Source organism: Danio aesculapii, chromosome 19 (genome assembly GCF_903798145.1).
Source record: "Danio aesculapii chromosome 19, fDanAes4.1, whole genome shotgun sequence".
Lineage (NCBI taxonomy): Eukaryota > Metazoa > Chordata > Actinopteri > Cypriniformes > Danionidae > Danio > Danio aesculapii.
This window is the reverse complement of record NC_079453.1, coordinates 20,129,097-20,151,857: the sequence shown is the minus strand read 5'-3', so window position 1 is coordinate 20,151,857 and position 22,761 is coordinate 20,129,097. Positions and strand designations below refer to the sequence as shown.

At 40.3% G+C, this 22,761-nt stretch overlaps 1 protein-coding gene across 1 annotated transcript in view; it reads right to left on the bottom strand.

Annotated features, from left to right (window-relative positions):
- The window catches only part of kat2b (K(lysine) acetyltransferase 2B), a 58,798-nt gene that overhangs the window by 33,388 nt on the left and 2,649 nt on the right, over nt 1-22,761 (bottom strand). Inside the window, exons 2-3 of the mRNA XM_056479294.1 lie at nt 21,478-21,616; nt 21,128-21,273 (exon numbers count right to left, since the gene is read on the bottom strand). Of these exons, the coding sequence (XP_056335269.1) occupies nt 21,128-21,273; nt 21,478-21,616 (285 nt within the window). The remainder of the gene's footprint in view (nt 1-21,127; nt 21,274-21,477; nt 21,617-22,761) is intronic.

The window sequence follows — 22,761 nt, the reverse complement described above, 5'->3', positions numbered from 1 at the left end:
AGCATGTTTCTAGCATAATTTAGCATGCTATTAGCATGATTCTAGCATGAATTAGCATGTTACTAGCATGAATTAGCATGTTATTAGCATGATTCTAGCATGAATTAGCATGTTACTAGCATGATTCTAGCATGAATTAGCATGTCACTAGCATGACTAGCATGTCACTATCGTGTTGCTAGCACCTTTCTAGCAAGATTAGCATGTCAGTAGGAAGTTTAAACTGTTAGCATGTGTTAGAAAAGCTAGTCACAGTCTCTGGGACAGTTGCTAGGGTGCTGAAATTGGTTGCTAGGGAGTGGCTAGTAAGTTTAAAGGTAATCAGTGATTGGCTGCTGGCTAGACTGAGTTGAATGAGGCCAGACTCTAGTCTGTAGGACAGTCTGATGCAGAGTTATGAGCTCACAAAGGTTGATCCAATGTTAAGTAAATGGGAGTCTTTTACAATGGAAGTCTATGGGACAGTTGCTAGGGTGCTGTAAGTGGTTGCTAGGGAGTGGCTAGTAAGTTAAAAAGTCATCAGTTATTGGCTGCTGGCTAGACTGAGTTAAATGAGTCCAGTTAGAAGTCTGTAGGACAGTCTGATGCAGAGTTATGAGCTCACAAAGTTTGACCCAATGTTAAGTCAATGGGACTTTTGGGATTTTTCTGGGTCGTTTTTTCGGAAAACCCAAGGTCGGATCAGTTAGAAAAGATATAGCAACCCGAGTCAGACCAGTTTGAAGGTTTGACGAAAGTTTGAAGTATGTAGCTTGAAAGGCCTAGGAGGAGATACACTTAGAAATTAGTCTCAGAAGAATAAGAAGAAGAAGAAGAAGAAGAATAACTAGATTATTAAAGTTTGAGGACAAACTTTGAGGCTGGCTTGTGAAAGTCTGTTGGTAATAGTTTATTTAGTTTAAAGTAGTTTTAAAAAGTACGAAAAGATAGATAGATAGATAGATAGATAGATAGATAGATAGATAGATAGATAGATAGATAGATAGATAGATAGATAGATAGATAGATAGATAGATAGAACAATTAGCATGTCATTAGCATGATTCTACTATGAATTAGCATGTTATTAGCATGATTCTAGCATGAATTAGCATGTTACTAGCATGATTCTAGCATGAACTAGCATGTTACTAGTATCATTCTAGCATGAATTAGCATGTTACTAGCATGATTCCAGCATGAATTAGCATGTTACTAGCATGATTCTAACATGAATTAGCATATTGCTAGCATGATTCTAGCATGAATTAGCATGTTACTAGCATGATTCTAGCATGAATTAGCATGTTACTAGCATGATTCTAGCATGAATTAGCATGTTACTAGCAAGATTCTAGCATTAATTAGCATGTTACTAGCATGATTCTAACATGATTTAGCATGTTATTAGCATGATTCTAGCATGAATAAGCATGATTCTAGCATGAATTAGCATGTTACTAGCATGGTTCTAGCATGAATTAGCATGTTACTAGCATGATTCTAGCATGAATTAGCATGAATTAGCATGTTACTAGCATGATTCTAGCATGAATTAGCACGTTACTAGCATGATTCTAGCATGAATTAGCATGTTACTAGCATGATTCTAGCATGAATTAGCATGTTACTAGCATGATTCTAGCATGAATTAGCATGTTACTAGCATGATTCTAGCATGAATTAGCATGTTATTAGCATGATTCTAGTGTTATGAAGCGGACAGGAGACAGAGGTAAGGAAACGTTAGGGTGTTTATTAAATGACAACAAGGAGCACATGAAGGATAGCCAGGAGGATCAGGAATGATGTTGGGGTCTTTTCCTCCGTGGCTGGGTAACAGGAATACACGAGGATGGACAGCACACACCAGATACAGCTGACAGAGGATGACACAGACTTGGAAGGACTGGAAGACAGGACGATTCGGGAGGACCAGGAAGACTAGGAGGAATACAAAGAGAACAGGTAAGTAAATCGTTTGTTTTAGCTGAGGATGACTACGCTGAGTGGTCGCTCAGTTGTCCGCTTTCGTCGAGACGAGCCCGGACAATGAGCGACTGGAGTGCTGTGCTTTTATCTGGTGCTCGTGAATGTGATGCAGCTGTGTGCTCATTAGAAGTCAGGTGATGGTGATCTTCGTGAGTGGGGGTCGTGAGAGCCTGACCAATCCATGACAGTACCCCCCTCCCCAGGGCCCGCTCCTGAGGGCCGACACCTCCGACGCCGTGGTGGTCTCCCTCTGCCTCTAGGCGCTGGGAACTCAGGGTGGCTCTCATGAAACTCCACCATGAGACTAGGATCGAGAATATCAGCTCTGGGAACCCATGTCCTTTCTTCGGGGCCGTACCCTTCCCAGTCCACCAGGTACTCCAACTGGCCACCACGACGTCGGGAACGCAAGATCTCCTTCACTGCGTAGACGGCTCCTTCTTCTAGGAGCAGTGGAGGAGGGGGTTCCTCTTCGTGGTCAGGCTCTGTGGAGGGAAGAACAGGATCGTGATAGGGTTTCAGGAGTGATACGTGGAATGTAGGGTGAATACGGTAGTGAGAGGGTAATTGTAGTTTGTAGGTGACGGGGTTAACCTGTTCCACGATGGTGAAGGGACCAACAAATCGGGGACTTAACTTGCGAGAGGGCAGTCGCATGCGTATGTCCCGGGTGGATAGCCACACCTTTTGTCCGGGTGTGTATCTGGGTTCTTCAGACCTTCTCCTATCGGCGGTTACCTTGCTTCGACGGACTGCCCTCTGCAGATGTTGATGAGCCTCGTCCCAGACTCTCTCGCTCTCCCGGAACCAGTGATCCACTGCGGGGACATCAGATGGTTCGCCATCCCAGGGAAAGAGCGGTGGTTGGAAGCCCAGGACGCACTGGAATGGCGTGAGTCCGGTGGAGGGTTGCCGCAGTGAATTTTGGGCATATTCTGCCCAGCCCAAATACTGGCTCCAGGAGTTCTGGTGACCACTGCAGAAGGTCCTCAGGAACCGTCCCACCTCCTGAATCTTCCTCTCTGTCTGCCCGTTGGTTTGGGGATGATATCCAGAAGAGAGGCTGACGGCCACACCTAGGAGCTTGAAGAAGGCTTTCCATAGACGTGAGATGAACTGTGGACCTCTGTCCGACACAATATCTTCTGGAATACCAAATGACCTGAAGACTTGATTAAAGATATTGTCGGCAGTTTCAAAGGCTGTGGGAAGACCTTTCAGAGGGATTAGTTTGACAAACTTTGAGAATCTATCTACTATGACTAGAATACAGGTATTACCTTCTGACGAAGGGAGGTCAGTGATAAAGTCCACTCCTAGGTGTGACCAGGGACGGTTCGGAATCGGCAAGGGATGGAGCTTTCCAGCGGGTAGATGACGTGGGCTCTTGGATTGGGCACAGTCCTTACAGCCCTGAACATATTGCCTCACATCCCTTGCCATGTTTGGCCACCAGAATCGTTGGGATACTAGCGAGAGAGTATTGTTGATCCCTGGATGTCCAGTGCCTAGCGAGGTATGTAAGGAGTGGATCAGATCTACCCGGTGTTCAGGTGGTATGAACTGCCGATGAGGAGGGCATCCCGGCGGAGCAGGGGCTTCCGGAGTGGCAGCGACTGGAGGAGCGTTCCAGGTGATCGGACAAATGGAGATGTGTTCGGGAAGAATCTTCGTTGGGAGTTCTTCATGATCGTGATGCTCGTGTAAACGAGAGAGAGCGTCTGCTCTTAGATTCTTGGGTCCTGGACGATAGGAAATGGAGAAATCAAAACGTGAGAAGAAAAGTGACCATCTGGCTTGACGTGGACATAGTCTCTTGGCCTCTTTGATGTATTGGAGGTTTTTGTGATCTGTGATCACCTGGAACGGATGTTTGGCTCCCTCCAACCAGTGACGCCACTCCTCCAAGGCTAGCTTGATTGCTAGAAGCTCCCTGTCTCCTATGCTGTAATTCTGCTCCGCCGGGCTCAACTTCCGAGAGAAATAGGCACAGGGATGCAGTCGGGGCGGTGTATCATGATGTTGAGATAATACTGCCCCGACGCCGGTGGTGGATGCGTCCACTTCCACCACGAAAGGAAGATTTGGGTCAGGATGAGTCAGGAGTGGGGCCCTTGTGAACTCCTTCTTAAGAAGGCGGAAGGCTGCGGCTGCTTCTTTGGTCCACTCCAGTCCTTTGGGTTTACCCTTGAGGAGATTAGTGAGAGGTGATGTAATCCTGCTGTAGTCCTTGATAAACCGTCTATAAAAGTTAGCAAACCCAAGAAACCTCTGGAGCTCCTTAATGGAAGTGGGTTCTGACCAGGATAGAACAGCCTCAATTTTCTTCCCATCCATACGTATACCGGTTTGGTCAATGATGTATCCCAAGAAATGAATCGACTTCTGGTGGAATGAGCATTTCTCCGCTTTGAGGTAGAGGTGATGTTCTCTCAATGTGTGTAGGACCTCCGCAACGTGTTGGCGATGTTCGGCCTCACTCCGGGAGTAAATGAGGATGTCATCTATGTACACTATTACACAGTGGTGAAGAAACTCCCGGAGGACTTCATGAATGAAGTTTTGGAATACGGAGGGGGCGTTGACCAGACCGTAAGGCATGACCTCATATTCATAGTGGCCAGTAGGGGTCACGAATGCTGTCTTCCATTGGTCCCCCTCACGTATTCTTATCAGATTATACGCGCTGCGGAGGTCCAATTTAGTGAAGACTTGAGCTTCTCGGAGCTGTTCCAAAGCGGCTGGTACCAGAGGAAGGGGATATCGGTATTTTACTGTACCGTTATTTAGGACCCTGTAGTCGATGCATGGACGCAGCCCTCCGTCCTTCTTGGCCACAAAGAAGAAGCTTGAGGCGGCTGGTGATTTTGAGTGACGTATGTACCCCTGACTCAGAGCCTCCCTTATGTAATCTTCCATTGCCTGATTCTCTGGAAGCGAGAGCGGGTAGATCCTACCTCTTGGCAACTGGGCATCTGGAACTAGGTCGATCGCGCAGTCCCATGGCCGATGCGGCGGTAGCTGGGAAGCTCTCTTGGGGCAGAAGACATCATGAAAGGAGCTGTACTCCTTAGGAATGTGGATAGACTGCTTCTCAGGAGGGCTCTCGACCGATGTTGCAAACAAAGAAATGGGGTTCCGACCTTGAAGAGGGAGATTTGGAAAACAGGCAGGTGTACATCCAGATCCCCATTTCTTTATCTCTCCTGTGCCCCAAGAGATGATGGGATCGTGCTTCACCAGCCACGGGCGCCCTAGAATGATGTCCATATTTGCACCCTCCAGAACCAGAAATTGAATCCTCTCTTGATGTAACAACCCCACTTGAAGAAGGATGTCTTCGCATTGTCGATGGATACGGGTCGAAGATCGAGTGCACTGGGTTATCGGTTGTATCTGGTATATATGCGAGGACGCCTCAGTACGGAGGTGGAGTTGACGACAGAGGGATTGGGAGATGAAGTTCCCTGCTGACCCGGAGTCGATGAGGGCTGTGACAAGGAGAGAAATAGAGGCAGTAGTTATTTGTACGGTGGTAGTAAGTGGTTTACATTGTTCAATATTCGTACTGAATACACTCACTGAAGTCCGAATGGGACGAAGGGGACACTCCATACGGGTGTGTCCACTGACACCGCAGTATAGACACAGACCCCGGGTCAGCCTCCTCTGTCGTTCCGCTGATGTCAGTCTTCCAGACTCTATTATCATGGGTTCTGGTTCTGGAGAGGCTGTTGACTCAGGCGATTGGAGGAGTGCAGACGAGGGGGTGATGGTGTCCTGTTGATAGGAACGGAGACGATCGGAACATCGGAGAGAATGTTGGATGAATCTCTCCAGACCCATTGTATCATCTAATGTGGCCAGTTGGATTCGGAGAGTGGGTTCCAAGCCGAGCCGGTACGTGGTCAACAACGATCTCTCATTCCATCCACTTGCAGCTGCTAGAGTGCGAAACCGGAGAGCATATTCCTGTGTAGATAGAGTACCTTGCTTTAGATGATACAGCTGCTCTCCAGCGGCTACTTCCCCATCAGAACGTCCAAACACCTCTTTGAAATACTCCGTGAAGGTAGTGATGGAATTCATGACCGGCCCGGCTTGGTTCCAGATCGTCTCAGCCCATTTAAGTGCAGGTCCAGAGAGTAGAGATACGATGTAGGCGATCTTCGACTTATCTGTGGGATATAGAGAAGGTTGCATTTCGAATATGAGGGAACATTGTAACAGAAAACCATTGCACTCCCCCGCTCCGCCTGAGTAGGGCGCTGGTCGGGCCATGGGACTGGAAGGAAGGGCCGAAGAAGAAACTGTGGAGGCGGAAGTGCTCGGTGCTGGTGGTGCGTTGGAAAGTGGAGCTGGTGGCTGTAGAATCCGCTTCAACTGGTCCACCAGCTCTTGAAGGTGATCGGGGGTGCTCATGTTGTCGTCGTTAGCGGTCCGGGCTTCTGTTATGAAGCGGACAGGAGACAGAGGTAAGGAAACGTTAGGGTGTTTATTAAATGACAACAAGGAGCACATGAAGGATAGCCAGGAGGATCAGGAATGATGTTGGGGTCTTTTCCTCCGTGGCTGGGTAACAGGAATACACGAGGATGGACAGCACACACCAGATACAGCTGACAGAGGATGACACAGACTTGGAAGGACTGGAAGACAGGACGATTCGGGAGGACCAGGAAGACTAGGAGGAATACAAAGAGAACAGGTAAGTAAATCGTTTGTTTTAGCTGAGGATGACTACGCTGAGTGGTCGCTCAGTTGTCCGCTTTCGTCGAGACGAGCCCGGACAATGAGCGACTGGAGTGCTGTGCTTTTATCTGGTGCTCGTGAATGTGATGCAGCTGTGTGCTCATTAGAAGTCAGGTGATGGTGATCTTCGTGAGTGGGGGTCGTGAGAGCCTGACCAATCCATGACATCTAGCATGAATTAGCATGTTACTAGCATGATTCTAGCATGAATTAGCATGTTACTAGCATGATTCTAGCATGAATTAGCATGTTACTAGCATGAATTAGCATGTTACTAGCATGGTTCTAGCATGAATTAGCATGTTACTAGCATGATTCTAGCATGAATTAGCATGTTACTAGCATGATTCTAGCATGAATTAGCATGATTCTAGCATGAATTAGCATGTTACTAGCATGTTTCTAGCATGAATTAGCATGTTACTAGCATGATTCTAGCATGAATCAGCATGTTACTAGCATGATTCTAGCATGAATTAGCATGTTACTAGCATGATTCTAACATGAATTAGCATATTGCTAGCATGATTCTAGCATGAATTAGCATGTTACTAGCATGATTCTAGCATGAATTAGCATGTTACTAGCATGATTCTAGCATGAATTAGCATGTTACTAGCAAGATTCTAGCATTAATTAGCATGTTACTAGCATGATTCTAGCATGATTTAGCATGTTATTAGCATGATTCTAGCATGAATAAGCATGATTCTAGCATGAATTAGCATGTTACTAGCATGGTTATAGCATGAATTAGCATGTTACTAGCATGATTCTAGCATGAATTAGCATGAATTAGCATGTTACTAGCATGATTCTAGCATGAATTAGCACGTTACTAGCATGATTCTAGCATGAATTAGCATGTTACTAGCATGATTCTAGCATGAATTAGCATGTTACTAGCATGATTCTAGCATGAATTAGCATGTTACTAGCATGATTCTAGCATGAATTAGCATGTTATTAGCATGATTCTAGCATGAATTAGCATGTTACTAGCATGATTCTAGCATGAATTAGCATGTTACTAGCATGATTCTAGCATGAATTAGCATGTTACTAGCATGATTCTAGCATGAATAAGCATGATTCTAGCATGAATTAGCATGTTACTAGCATGGTTCTAGCATGAATTAGCATGTTACTAGCATGATTCTAGCATGAATTAGCATGATTCTAGCATGAATTAGCATGTTACTAGCATGTTTCTAGCATGAATTAGCATGTTACTAGCATGATTCTAGCATGAATCAGCATGTTACTAGCATGATTCTAGCATGAATTAGCATGTTACTAGCATGATTCTAGCATGAATTAGCATGTTACTACCATGATTCTAGCATGAATTAGCATGTTACTAGCAAGATTCTAGCATGAATTAGCATGTTACTAGCATGATTCTAGCATGAATTAGCATGTTATTAGCATGATTCTAGCATGAATTACCATGTTATTAGCATGATTCTAGCATAAATTAGCATGTTACTAGCATGATTCTAGCATGAATTAGCATGTTACTACCATGATTCTAGCATGAATTAGCATCGTTCTAGCATGAATTAGCATGTTACTAGCATGATTTAGCATGTTACTAGCATGATTCTAGCATGAATTAGCATGTTACTAGCATGATTCTAGCATGAATTAGCATGTTACTAGCATGATTCTAGCATAAATTAGCATGTTACTAGCATGATTCTAGCATGAATTAGCATGTTATTAGCATGATTCTAGCATGAATTAGCATGTTACTAGCATGATTCTAGCATGAATTAGCATGTTACTAGCATGATTCTAGCATGAATTAGCATGTTACTAGCATGAATTAGCATGTTACTAGCATGGTTCTAGCATGAATTAGCATGTTACTAGCATGATTCTAGCATGAATTAGCATGTTTCTAGCATGATTCTAGCATGAATTAGCATGATTCTAGCATGAATTAGCATGTTACTAGCATGTTTCTAGCATGAATTAGCATGTTACTAGCATGATTCTAGCATGAATCAGCATGTTACTAGCATGATTCTAGCATGAATTAGCATGTTACTAGCATGATTCTAACATGAATTAGCATATTGCTAGCATGATTCTAGCATGAATTAGCATGTTACTAGCATGATTCTAGCATGAATTAGCATGTTACTAGCATGATTCTAGCATGAATTAGCATGTTACTAGCAAGATTCTAGCATTAATTAGCATGTTACTAGCATGATTCTAGCATGATTTAGCATGTTATTAGCATGATTCTAGCATGAATAAGCATGATTCTAGCATGAATTAGCATGTTACTAGCATGGTTCTAGCATGAATTAGCATGTTACTAGCATGATTCTAGCATGAATTAGCATGAATTAGCATGTTACTAGCATGATTCTAGCATGAATTAGCACGTTACTAGCATGATTCTAGCATGAATTAGCATGTTACTAGCATGATTCTAGCATGAATTAGCATGTTACTAGCATGATTCTAGCATGAATTAGCATGTTACTAGCATGATTCTAGCATGAATTAGCATGTTATTAGCATGATTCTAGCATGAATTAGCATGTTACTAGCATGATTCTAGCATGAATTAGCATGTTACTAGCATGATTCTAGCATGAATTAGCATGTTACTAGCATGATTCTAGCATGAATAAGCATGATTCTAGCATGAATTAGCATGTTACTAGCATGGTTCTAGCATGAATTAGCATGTTACTAGCATGATTCTAGCATGAATTAGCATGATTCTAGCATGAATTAGCATGTTACTAGCATGTTTCTAGCATGAATTAGCATGTTACTAGCATGATTCTAGCATGAATCAGCATGTTACTAGCATGATTCTAGCATGAATTAGCATGTTACTAGCATGATTCTAGCATGAATTAGCATGTTACTACCATGATTCTAGCATGAATTAGCATGTTACTAGCAAGATTCTAGCATGAATTAGCATGTTACTAGCATGATTCTAGCATGAATTAGCATGTTATTAGCATGATTCTAGCATGAATTACCATGTTATTAGCATGATTCTAGCATAAATTAGCATGTTACTAGCATGATTCTAGCATGAATTAGCATGTTACTACCATGATTCTAGCATGAATTAGCATCGTTCTAGCATGAATTAGCATGTTACTAGCATGATTTAGCATGTTACTAGCATGATTCTAGCATGAATTAGCATGTTACTAGCATGATTCTAGCATGAATTAGCATGTTACTAGCATGATTCTAGCATAAATTAGCATGTTACTAGCATGATTCTAGCATGAATTAGCATGTTACTAGCATGATTCTAGCATAAATTAGCATGTTACTAGCATGATTCTAGCATGAATTAGCATGTTATTAGCATGATTCTAGCATAAATTAGCATGTTACTAGCATGATTCTAGCATGAATTAGCATGTTACTAGCATGATTCCAGCATGAATTAGCATGTTACTAGCATGATTCTAGCATGAATTAGCATGTTACTAGCATGATTCTAGCATGAATTAGCATGTTACTAGCATGATTCCAGCATGAATTAGCATGTTACTAGCAAGATTCTAGCATGGATTAGCATGTTACTAGCATGATTCTAGCATGAATTAGCATGTTACTAGCATGATTCCTGCACGAATTAGCATGTTACTAGCAAGATTCTCGCATGGATTAGCATGTTACTAGCATGATTCTAGCATGAATTAGCATGTTACTAGCATGATTCCAGCATGAATTAGCATGTTGCTAGTCATTGCTAGCATGTGAACCATACAGGATTCATGGTGTGCTAGCATGAGTCAAATAAGCCAACCCCCGCTTCTCTACGATGTTCTGATACTGAGATATAGCTGCTGTTATATCGTTGCTAGGTTAGTCTGTTTTGTTGCTATGGAGTTGATTGACAGCTTAGACTGATGATGTATCAAAGCTTCTTGCCAGTATGAACAGTTAAAAACAACCCCCATGTCTCTATAACACTGCAGCAGGACGATATCAATCTGGGCCTCTATAATGGCAGTCTATGGGACAGTTGCTAGGGTGCAGTATCTGGTTGTTAGGGTGTGGCTAGAAAGTTAAAAGGCCATCAGTGATTGGCTGCTGGCTAGACTGAGTTAAATGAGCCCAGCCATTAGTCTTTATGACAGTCTGATGCAGAGTTATGAGCTCACAAAGTTTGATCCAATGTAAAGTCAATGAGCATCATTTGCAATGGAAGTCTATGGGACAGTTTCTAGGGTCCAAAAGTGGTTGCTAGGGCGTGGCTAGAAAGTTTAAAGCTCATCAGTTATTGGCAGTTAGGTAGTCTGAGTTAAATGAGCCCAGTTAGAAGTCTGTGTGACATTCTGACGCAGAGTTATGAGGTCACAAAGTTTGACCCCATTTTAAGCCTATGGGATTTTTTCGGTGGTCCCGGGACGTTTTTCGGAAAACCGAAAGTCGGATCAGTCTGAGGAGATATAGCAATCCGAGTCCGAATAGTTCGGAGGTCTGGTGCGAGTTTGGTGGTCATAGCTTGAAAGCTCTAGGAGGAGATAGAGTTAGAAATTTAGTCTCAGAAGAAGAATAATAAAAAAAAAAAAAAAATAATAATAAGTTTAAATAGGATAACAGTAGTCTGGCTTGCTGCACAAGCCAGCCTAACTAGATTATTAAAGTTTGAGGACAAACTTTGAGGCTGGCTTGTGAAAGTCTGTTGGTAATAGTTTATTTAGTTTAAAGTAGTTTTAAAAAGTACGAAAAGATAGATAAATAGATAGATAGATAGATAGATAGATAGATAGATAGATAGATAGATAGATAGATAGATAGATAGATAGATAGATAGAACAATTAGCATGTCATTAGCATGATTCTACTATGAATTAGCATGTTATTAGCATGATTCTAGCATGAATTAGCATGTTACTAGCATGATTCTAGCATGAACTAGCATGTTACTAGTATCATTCTAGCATGAATTAGCATGTTACTAGCATGATTCTAGCATGAATTAGCATGTTACTAGCATGATTCTAGCATGAATTAGCATATTGCTAGCATGATTCTAGCATGAATTAGCATGTTACTAGCATGATTCTAGCATGAATTAGCATGTTACTAGCATGATTCTAGCATGAATTAGCATGTTACTAGCAAGATTCTAGCATTAATTAGCATGTTACTAGCATGATTCTAGCATGAATTAGCATGTTACTAGCATGATTCTAGCATGAATTAGCATGATTCTAGCATGAATTAGCATGTTACTAGCATGATTCTAGCATGAATTAGCACGTTACTAGCATGATTCTAGCATGAATTAGCATGTTACTAGCATGATTCTAGCATGATTTAGCATGTTACTAGCATGATTCTAGCATGAATTAGCATGTTACTAGCATGATTCTAGCATGAATTAGCATGTTACTAGCAAGATTCTAGCATGAATTAGCATGTTACTAGCATGATTCTAGCATGAATTAGCATGTTATTAGCATGATTCTACCATGAATTAGCATCGTTCTAGCATGAATTAGCATGTTACTAGCATGATTCTAGCATGATTTAGCATGTTACTAGCATGATTCTAGCATGAATTAGCATGTTACTAGCATGATTCTAGCATGAATTAGCATGTTACTAGCATGATTCTAGCATGAATTAGCATGTTACTAGCATGATTCTAGCATGAATTAGCATGTTACTAGCATGATTCTAGCATGAACTAGCATGTTACTAGCATGATTCTAGCATGAATTAGCATGTTACTAGCATGATTCTAGCATGAATTAGCATGTTACTAGCATGATTCTAGCATAAATTAGCATGTTACTAGCATGATTCTAGCATGAATTAGCATGTTACTAGCATGATTCTAGCATAAATTAGCATGTTACTAGCATGATTCTAGCATGAATTAGCATGTTACTAGCATGATTCTAGCATGAATTAGCATGTTATTAGCATGATTCTAGCATGAATTACCATGTTATTAGCATGATTCTAGCATAAATTAGCATGTTACTAGCATGATTCTAGCATGAATTAGCATCGTTCTAGCATGAATTAGCATGTTACTAGCATGATTCTAGCATGATTTAGCATGTTACTAGCATGATTCTAGCATGAATTAGCATGTTACTAGCATGATTCTAGCATGAACTAGCATGTTACTAGCATGATTCTAGCATGAATTAGCATGTTACTAGCATGATTCTAGCATGAATTAGCATGTTACTAGCATGATTCTAGCATAAATTAGCATGTTACTAGCATGATTCTAGCATGAATTAGCATGTTACTAGCATGATTCTAGCATAAATTAGCATGTTACTAGCATGATTCTAGCATGAATTAGCATGTTACTAGCAAGATTCTAGCATGAATTAGCATGTTATTAGCATGATTCTAGCATGAATTAGCATGTTATTAGCATGATTCTAGCATGAATTAGCATGTTATTAGCATGATTCTAGCATGAATTAGCATGTTACTAGCATGATTCTAGCATGAATTAGCATGTTACTAGCATGATTCCAGCATGAATTAGCATGTTACTAGCATGATTCTAGCATGAATTAGCATGTTACTAGCATGATTCTAGCATGAATTAGCATGTTACTAGCATGATTCCAGCATGAATTAGCATGTTACTAGCAAGATTCTAGCATGGATTAGCATGTTACTAGCATGATTCTAGCATGAATTAGCATGTTACTAGCATGATTCCAGCATGAATTAGCATGTTGCTAGTCATTGCTAGCATGTGAACCATACAGGATTTATGGTGTGCTAGCATGAGTCAAATAAGCCAACCCCCGCTTCTCTACGATGTTCTGATACTGAGATATAGCTGCTGTTATATCGTTGCTAGGTTAGTCTGTTTTGTTGCTATGGAGTTGATTGACAGCTTAGACTGATGATGTATCAAAGCTTCTTGCCAGTATGAACAGTTAAAAACAACCCCCATGTCTCTATAGCACTGCAGCAGGACGATATCAATCTGGGCCTCTATAATGGCAGTCTATGGGACAGTTGCTAGGGTGCAGTATCTGGTTGTTAGGGTGTGGCTAGAAAGTTAAAAGGCCATCAGTGATTGGCTGCTGGCTAGACTGAGTTAAATGAGCTCAGCCATTAGTCTTTAGGACAGTCTGATGCAGAGTTATGAGCTGACAAAGTTTGATCCAATGTAAAGTCAATGAGCATCATTTGCAATGGAAGTCTATGGGACAGTTTCTAGGGTCCAAAAGTGGTTGCTAGGGCGTGGCTAGAAAGTTTAAAGCTCATCAGTTATTGGCAGTTAGGTAGTCTGAGTTAAATGAGCCCAGTTAGAAGTCTGTGTGACATTCTGACGCAGAGTTATGAGGTCACAAAGTTTGACCCCATGTTAAGCCTATGGGATTTTTTCGGTGGTCCCGGGACGTTTTTCGGAAAACCGAAAGTCGGATCAGTCTGAGGAGATATAGCAATCCGAGTCCGAATAGATCGGAGGTCTGGTGCGAGTTTGGTGGTCATAGCTTGAAAGCTCTAGGAGGAGATAGAGTTAGAAATTTAGTCTCAGAAGAAGAATAATAAAAAAAAAAAAAATAATAATAATAAGTTTAAATAGGATAACAGTAGTCTGGCTTGCTGCACAAGCCAGCCTAATAATAAGTTTAAGATAGATAACAATATGCTGGCTTTTCAAGCCACCATAATAACTAGATATTAAAGTTTGAGGACAAACTTTATGGTGGCTTGAAAAGCCGAGTCTGAATTAGCATGTTACTAGCATGAATTAGCAAGTAACTAGCATGATTCTAACATAAATTAGCATGTAACTAGCATGATTCTAGCATGAATTAGCATATTACTAGCATGTTTCTAGCATGAATTAGCATGATTCTAGCATGAATTAGCATGTTTCTAGCATGAGTTAGCATGTTACTAGCATGTTTCTAGCATGAATTAGCATGTTACTAGCATGATTCTCGCATGAATTAGCATGTTACTAGCATGTTTCTAGCATGAATTAGCATGTTACTAGCATGTTTCTAGCATAATTTGGCATGTTATTAGCATGCTTCTAGCATGAATTAGCATGTTTCTAGCATGAATTAGCATGTTATTAGCATGATTCTAGCATGAATTAGCATGTTACTAGCATGATTCTAGCATGAATTAGCATGTTACTAGCATGTTTCTAACATGAATTAGCATGTTACTAGCATGATTCTAGCATGAATTAGCATGTTACTAGCATGATTCTAGCATGAATTAGCATGTTATTAGCATGATTCTAGCATGAATTAGCATGTTACTAGCATGATTCTAGCATGAATTAGCATGTTACTAGCATGATTCTAGCATGAATTAGCATGTTACTAGCATGATTCTAGCATGGATTAGCATGTAACTAGCATGATTCTAGCATGAATTAGCATGTTACTAGCATGTTTCTAGCATGAATTAGCATGTTACTAGCATGATTCTAGCATGAATTAGCATGTTACTAGCATGATTCTAGCATGAATTAGCATGTTACTAGCATGTTTCTAACATGTTACTAGCATGATTCTAGCATGAATTAGCATGTTATTAGCATGATTCTAGCATGAATTAGCATGTTATTAGCATGATTCTAGCATGAATTAGCATGTTACTAGCATGATTCTAGCATGAATTAGCATGTTATTAGCATGATTCTAGCATGAATTAGCATGTTATTAGCATGATTCTAGCATGAATTAGCATGTTACTAGCATGATTCTAGCATGAATTAGCATGGGACAGTTGCTAGGGTGCTGAAATTGGTTGCTAGGGAGTGGCTAGTAAGTTTAAAGGTAATCAGTGATTGGCTGCTGGCTAGACTGAGTTGAATGAGGCCAGACTCTAGTCTGTAGGACAGTCTGATGCAGAGTTATGAGCTCACCAAGGTTGATCCAATGTTAAGTAAATGGGAGTCTTTTACAATGGAAGTCTATGGGACAGTTGCTAGGGTGCTGTAAGTGGTTGCTAGGGAGTGGCTAGTAAGTTAAAAAGTCATCAGTTATTGGCTGCTGGCTAGACTGAGTTAAATGAGTCCAGTTAGAAGTCTGTAGGACAGTCTGATGCAGAGTTATGAGCTCACAAAGTTTGACCCAATGTTAAGTCAATGGGACTTTTGGGATTTTTCTGGGTCGTTTTTCGGAAAACCCAAGGTCGGATCAGTTAGAAAAGATATAGCAACCCGAGTCAGACCAGTTTGAAGGTTTGACGAAAGTTTGAAGTATGTAGCTTGAAAGGCCTAGGAGGAGATACACTTAGAAATTAGTCTCAGAAGAAGAAGAAGAAGAACTAGATATTAAAGTTTGAGGACAAACTTTATGGTGGCTTGAAAAGCCGAGTCTGAATTAGCATGTTACTAGCATGAATTAGCAAGTAACTAGCATGATTCTAACATAAATTAGCATGTAAAAGCATGATTCTAGCATGAATTAGCATGTTACTAGCATGTTTCTAGCATGAATTAGCATGATTCTAGCATGAATTAGCATGTTACTAGCATGTTTCTAGCATGAGTTAGCATGTTACTAGCATGTTTCTAGCATGAATTAGCATGTTACTAGCATGATTCTAGCATGAATTAGCATGTTACTAGCATGTTTCTAGCATGAATTAGCATGTTACTAGCATGTTATTAGCATGATTCTAGCATGAATTAGCATGTTTCTAGCATGAATTAGCATGTTATTAGCATGATTCTAGCATGAATTAGCATGTTACTAGCATGATTCTAGCATGAATTAGCATGTTACTAGCATGTTTCTAGCACGAATTAGCATGTTACTAGCATGTTTCTAGCATGATTTAGCATGTTATTAGCATGATTCTAGCATGAATTAGCATGTTTCTAGCATGAATTAGCATGTTATTAGCATGATTCTAGCATGAATTAGCATGTTACTAGCATGATTCGAGCATGAATTAGCATGTTTCTAGCATGAATTAGCATGTTACTAGCATGATTCTAGCATGAATTAGCATGTTACTAGCATGATTATAGCATGAATTAGCATGTTACTAGCATGTTTCTAGCATGAATTAGCATGTTATTAGCATGATTCTAGCATGAATTAGCATGTTACTAGCATGATTCTAGCATGAATTAGCATGTTACTAGCATGTTTCTAGCATGAATTAGCATGTTACTAGCATGATTCTAGCATGAATTAGCATGTTACTAGCATGTTTCTAGCATTAATTAGCATGTTACTAGCATGTTTCTAGCATGAATTAGCATGTTATTAGCATGATTCTAGCATGAATTAGCATGTTTCTAGCATGAATTAGCATGTTATTAGCATGATTCTAGCATGAAGTAGCATGTTACTAGCATGATTCTAGCATGAATTAGCATGTTACTAGCATGTTTCTAGCATGAATTAGCATGTTACTAGCATGATTCTAGCATGAATTAGCATGCTACTAGCATGATTCTAGCATGAATTAGCATGTTACTAGCATGATTCTAGCATGGATTAGCATGTTACTAGCATGATTCTAGCATGAATTAGCATGTTACTAGCATGTTTCTAGCATGAATTAGCATGTTACTAGCATGATTCTAGCATGAATTAGCATGTTACTAGCATGATTCTAGCATGAATTAGCATGTTATTAGCATGATTCTAGCATGAATTAGCATGTTACTAGCATTATTCTAGCATGTTACTAGCATGTTTCTAGCATGAATTAGCATGTTATTAGCATGATTCTAGCATGAATTAGCATGTTACTAGCATTATTCTAGCATGTTACTAGCATGTTTCTAGCATGAATTAGCATGTTATTAGCATGTTTCTAGCATGAATTAGCATGTTGTTAGCATGATTCTAGCATGAATTAGCATGTTTCTAGCATGAATTAGCATGTAACTAGCATGATTCTAGCATTAATTAGCATGTAACTAGCATGTTACTAGCATGATTCTAGCATGAGTCAGCTTGTTTCTAGCATTAATTAGCATGTTGTTAGCATGATTCTAGCATGAATTAGCATGTTACTAGCATGACTAGCATGTCACTATCGTGTTGCTAGCACCTTTCTAGCAAGATTAGCATGTCAGTAGGATGTTAAAACTGTTAGCGTGTGTTAGAATAGCTAGTCACAGTCTCTGGGACAGTTGCTAGGGTGCTGAAATTGGTTGCTAGGGAGTGGCTAGTAAGTTTAAAGGTAATCAGTGATTGGCTGCTGGCTAGACTGAGTTGAATGAGGCCAGACTCTAGTCTGTAGGACAGTCTGATGCAGAGTTATGAGCTCACAAAGGTTGATCCAATGTTAAGTAAATGGGAGTCTTTTACAATGGAAGTCTATGGGACAGTTGCTAGGGTGCTGTAAGTGGTTGCTAGGGAGTGGCTAGTAAGTTAAAAAGTCATCAGTTATTGGCTGCTGGCTAGACTGAGTTAAATGAGTCCAGTTAGAAGTCTGTAGGACAGTCTGATGCAGAGTTATGAGCTCACAAAGTTTGACCCAATGTTAAGTCAATGGGACTTTTGGGTTTTTTCTGGGTCGTTTTTCGGAAAACCCAAGGTCGGATCAGTTAGAAAAGATATAGCAACCCGAGTCAGACCAGTTTGAAGGTTTGACGAAAGTTTGAAGTATGTAGCTTGAAAGGCCTAGGAGGAGATACACTTAGAAATTAGTCTCAGAAGAATAAGAAGAAGAAGAAGAAGAAGAATAATAATAAGTTTAAGATAGATAACAATATGCTGGCTTTTCAAGCCACCATAATAATAAGTTTAAGATAGATAACAGTATGCTGGCTTTTCAAGCCACCATAATTAAGTGACTTTGAACGTGGAATGGTTGTTGATGTCAGATGGGCCTTTATGAGTTTTTCAGTCACTGCTGATCTCCTGAGATTTTCACGCACAACAATCTCAGGGTTTACAGAGAATGGTCCGAAAAGAGAAAATATCTAGTGAGCGGCAGTTCCGTGGGTGCAAATACCTTGTTGATGGCAGGGGTCAGAGGAGAAAGACCAGACTGGTTTGAGCTGAGAAAAAGGCAACAGTAACTCAAATAAGCACTCGTTACAACTGAGGTTTGCAGAAGAGTATCTCTAAATGCACAACACGTCCAACGTTAAGACGGATGGGCTACAGCAGCAGAAGACCACGCTAGGTGCCACTCCTGTCAGCTAAGAACAGGAAACTGAGCCTACAATTCAGAGGCTCACCAATATTGGACAATAGAAGACTGAAAAAACATTGCCTGGTCTGACGAGTCTCGATTTCTGCTGCAACATTTGGATGGTAGGGTCAGAATTTGGCATCAACTGCATTAAATCATGGATCCATCCTGCCTTGTATCAATGGCTCAGGATGGTGGTGGTGGTGTAATGGTGTGGGGATATTGTCTTGACACACTTTGGGCCCATTAGTATCAATTGAGCATTGTGTCAACGCCACAACCAACCTGAATGTTGTAGCTGACCATGTCCATCCCTTCATGACCACAGTGTACCCATCTTCTAAAGGCTACTTCCAGCAGGATAACACGTCATGTCATAGAGCACAAATTATCTCAGACCGGCTTCTTGAACATGACAATGAGTTCACTGTACACAAATGGCCTCCACAGTCTCCAGAACTCAATCCAATAGAGCACCTTTGGGATGTGGTGGCCGACAAATCTGCAGCAACTGCATGATGCTATTTCTGAAGGCAAAAGGGGGTCCAACCCCCTACTAGTAAGGTGTACCTAATAAAGTGGCCGGTGAGTGTATAATGCTGCTCAAAACTATGGGTCAGTGATTAGTATTTTAAAATGTAGTTCATCCAAAAATAAAAAATCACTCCATAAATTGCTCACCCTTAAAGCTATCCTCAGTGTATATGACTTCTATGAGATGAATGCAGTTTGAATAACACCATGCTAAATTATGGTGTTGGGTAGCCTTTTTTTAAAGCTTCCAAAAGTACATAAATCTGTTGTAAAACAAACCTATACCCCACCAGGCAGTTAACGTATGTCTTATGAAGCAGATTGAAGTGATTTTGTAAGAAAAAATGTAGAATTATAAAGTCAAATGACTGACTTCCACTGGCTGCCGAATGCGTGTTGTAGGTCTTGGCTGATCTCTGACTCATTGTAAGACACATGATGTAAGTTTTCTTGTTTGTCATCGTTCTCTGTGCCCTATGTGGTAAGTCAGTGGCTCCCTTGAGACATGTCTATTCACTGAGCTTTTGCTACAAATGTGTCTTGTCGTGTTATGTCTCATGTCGAGTCAGAGGTCAGCCAAGAAGTTGTTGAAATTGCGTATTTAACAGCTGCCAATTCAATTCAAACACAAAAATACAACAAAAACAAATCCAGGTATAGAAGGATTATTTCTAGGACACTTGGTCATTTTGATCATTTTTCAGGTAATTTCCATGACTGGAAAACAAGGATATGGGAACCCTGATGCTTAAATGATTACAGAATCTGTTCTGATTATATATTACTAAAATGTAATATTTATACCTCAATTAAACAGAATGAATAAATAATCAGGTGAATAACTGCAAAAAGGTTCCGTTTTTCAGAAAACAAATAACCCCTCTTTTCAGTAAGCTGTCTACAGGTCTGAAAGTGTAATGTTAAAATAATGTTTATTAACTGATAAAGAGAGTCTAATAAAGACTTTCGTTTATTTTTCGTACAAATTAAACATGTCTCATAGTATTATTAAAAGATGGAGCACAGGCTGTAGTTTTTCTGACAAATTGTTTCACTTGAAATTGGAGATGTTACTGCAAGAGATTAGGAAAACTGGCAGGGTCATATACTTTTACATGTAGGTGTTTATTCTGCAGTTAGTTTTCAGAAAATATTGTTCACAGACTACATCAGTCTGCTATAATGTTAGACTGACCATAAAAGCTGTGAAAAACACTAGCAAAGCGGCATTATCATGATGGACTCATTCAGTGGCGAACTTGAGTTTATGTGACTTACACTTTTCGTTGAAAAAAGCTCTTTATGTTCACCTTTTTTGCTACCGCCATCTCCTCACCTGTGTGTGTGTCACACACCTCACACACATCTTACGAGAAAATTCCCCCCGCGCAGTTGTTTTGGTGCTGCTTGTATCTGAAAGTAGCCTCTCGCATCACAGCAGCGAAAGGCACAGCCAATCACAATGTTAATTTGTGTCTACGCATGTCTACGTTTATATTGACAGCGCAATGTTTTTAAGTGAATTAAATTATTAGTGGGGACATTTCAGTAATTGGTGGATATTGGTGTGGACACGTCCCCTCCGTCCACCCTAAATCTACACCTCCGCAGCAAGATAAATGGTGATGTAATTGTAAATACAGTATTTCTGCTGTAATTGGTTCACGGTAAGTTACTGGCGAACTGCTGCCAGTATGTTACTGTAGATTCTACAAGAAATTGCTAACAGTGAACCCAAAAGACTCACTTTGAAGAGAGAGAAGTAAACTTGTTTAGTGTCAGGATCCTCCTCTTTATGGACACACGTGTACAAGTACTCCACATCCAGTACAATCCCAAGGAGTCTGTTCATCTCCTCCTCTGACACATTCTCCAGGTGTGTCACATGGTCACCTGGGCAGTAATACAAACAAATGACATTAGGACTTGGGATTGACATAGTAAAATCAGATCAGAAGTAAAAAGTTTTAACTTCAAGTTTACTGAAACATTTATGGCTTATCACTAAACATTCATTTCTCTTATAGATGACAGGACTGGGATTGTCTCTTCCGGAACTCTGTCGTTGTGCTCTGTTATTACACAAACAGTCATTACCGAGGGCATGGCTGCAACTTCTGCATGGCTCCATTAGGCTGACAGCGATTGGCTGCTCAGCCCTGGGTGGGGTTGGAGGAGGCGGAGTTGGGGGAGGGTTTTGACTTTTCCAGCCATTACACTTACAAGCTCCTTCAGCCTGTGTAAAAAAACAAACCAACAAATCAGTCATGAGCAGACACGAAAATGGCTATATTACACCCCCGTAGCCAGGGGGGGGTTCGGATGGTTCGAAAGACCCACCCCTCACTGACAAAGGTCCAGAATTTGTCCCATACATGAGCTCATTTGTCCTATTTTGACCGCTATGCCATAATAAATTATAAAAAATACCTATGAAAATAACTCATCGAAGAAGGCTTTAAAACCAAGTGAGCTGTTGCTTCGGTGTGACTTCTAGCATACCATATTCTGACTGAGAAAAGTTGATTGTGCAGGTCAGTTTGTTATTTGCCTAATAAATGAAAATAGGCTACAATTTTTAAGTTAAAACTTTAACAGATTACTATATATTTCAATGATATATAATGTGATAAATCTGTTTTTAAAAACAAAATTGTTTTCATATTTCTTTATTTTTAATCTTTAGGAAATGTTTTTGGTACATCCAACAATCCAGCAAAAAATAGTGCTTGAAATATCACTAAAATGCAGTATTTAAACCTCATAATTAAATAGAAAATGAGGCAAATAACTGCAAGAAGGTCCACTTTTTGAGAAAAAAAGAACCACCTCTTTCACCAAGCTGGCTACTGGCCTGTATTAGGAAGTTTAAAATAATAAACAGTAACAAATATAGGCGACGCGGTGGTGCAGCAGGTAGTGCTGTCGCCTCACAGCAAGAAGGTTGTTGGTTCGAGCCTCGGCTGGGTTTATGTCCATAGTGTATGAGTGTGAATGAGTGTGTATGGATGTTTCCCAGAGATGGGTTGCAGCTGGAAGAGCATCCGCTGCGCAAAACATATGCTGGATAAGTTGGTGGTTCATTCTGCTGTGGCGACCCCAGATTAATAAAGGGACTAAGCTGAAAAGAAAATGAATGAATGAATAACAAATATAATATTTTACATTTTATTTAAAGTTAACTAATCCAAAATTGTATTATTTTATACATAAAAAAACATCCTAATTATATACAGAAAATTCCGGATTTACAGGTTTTCGGACTACAAACTAAAAACAAATTTTCTTAATCTATGATTGCTGATGGGCTTGTTTTGAAGCACAAATGACTTGAAATTAAATCATTACATGATTGTTGAAACATGCCTAACCACACTCTAG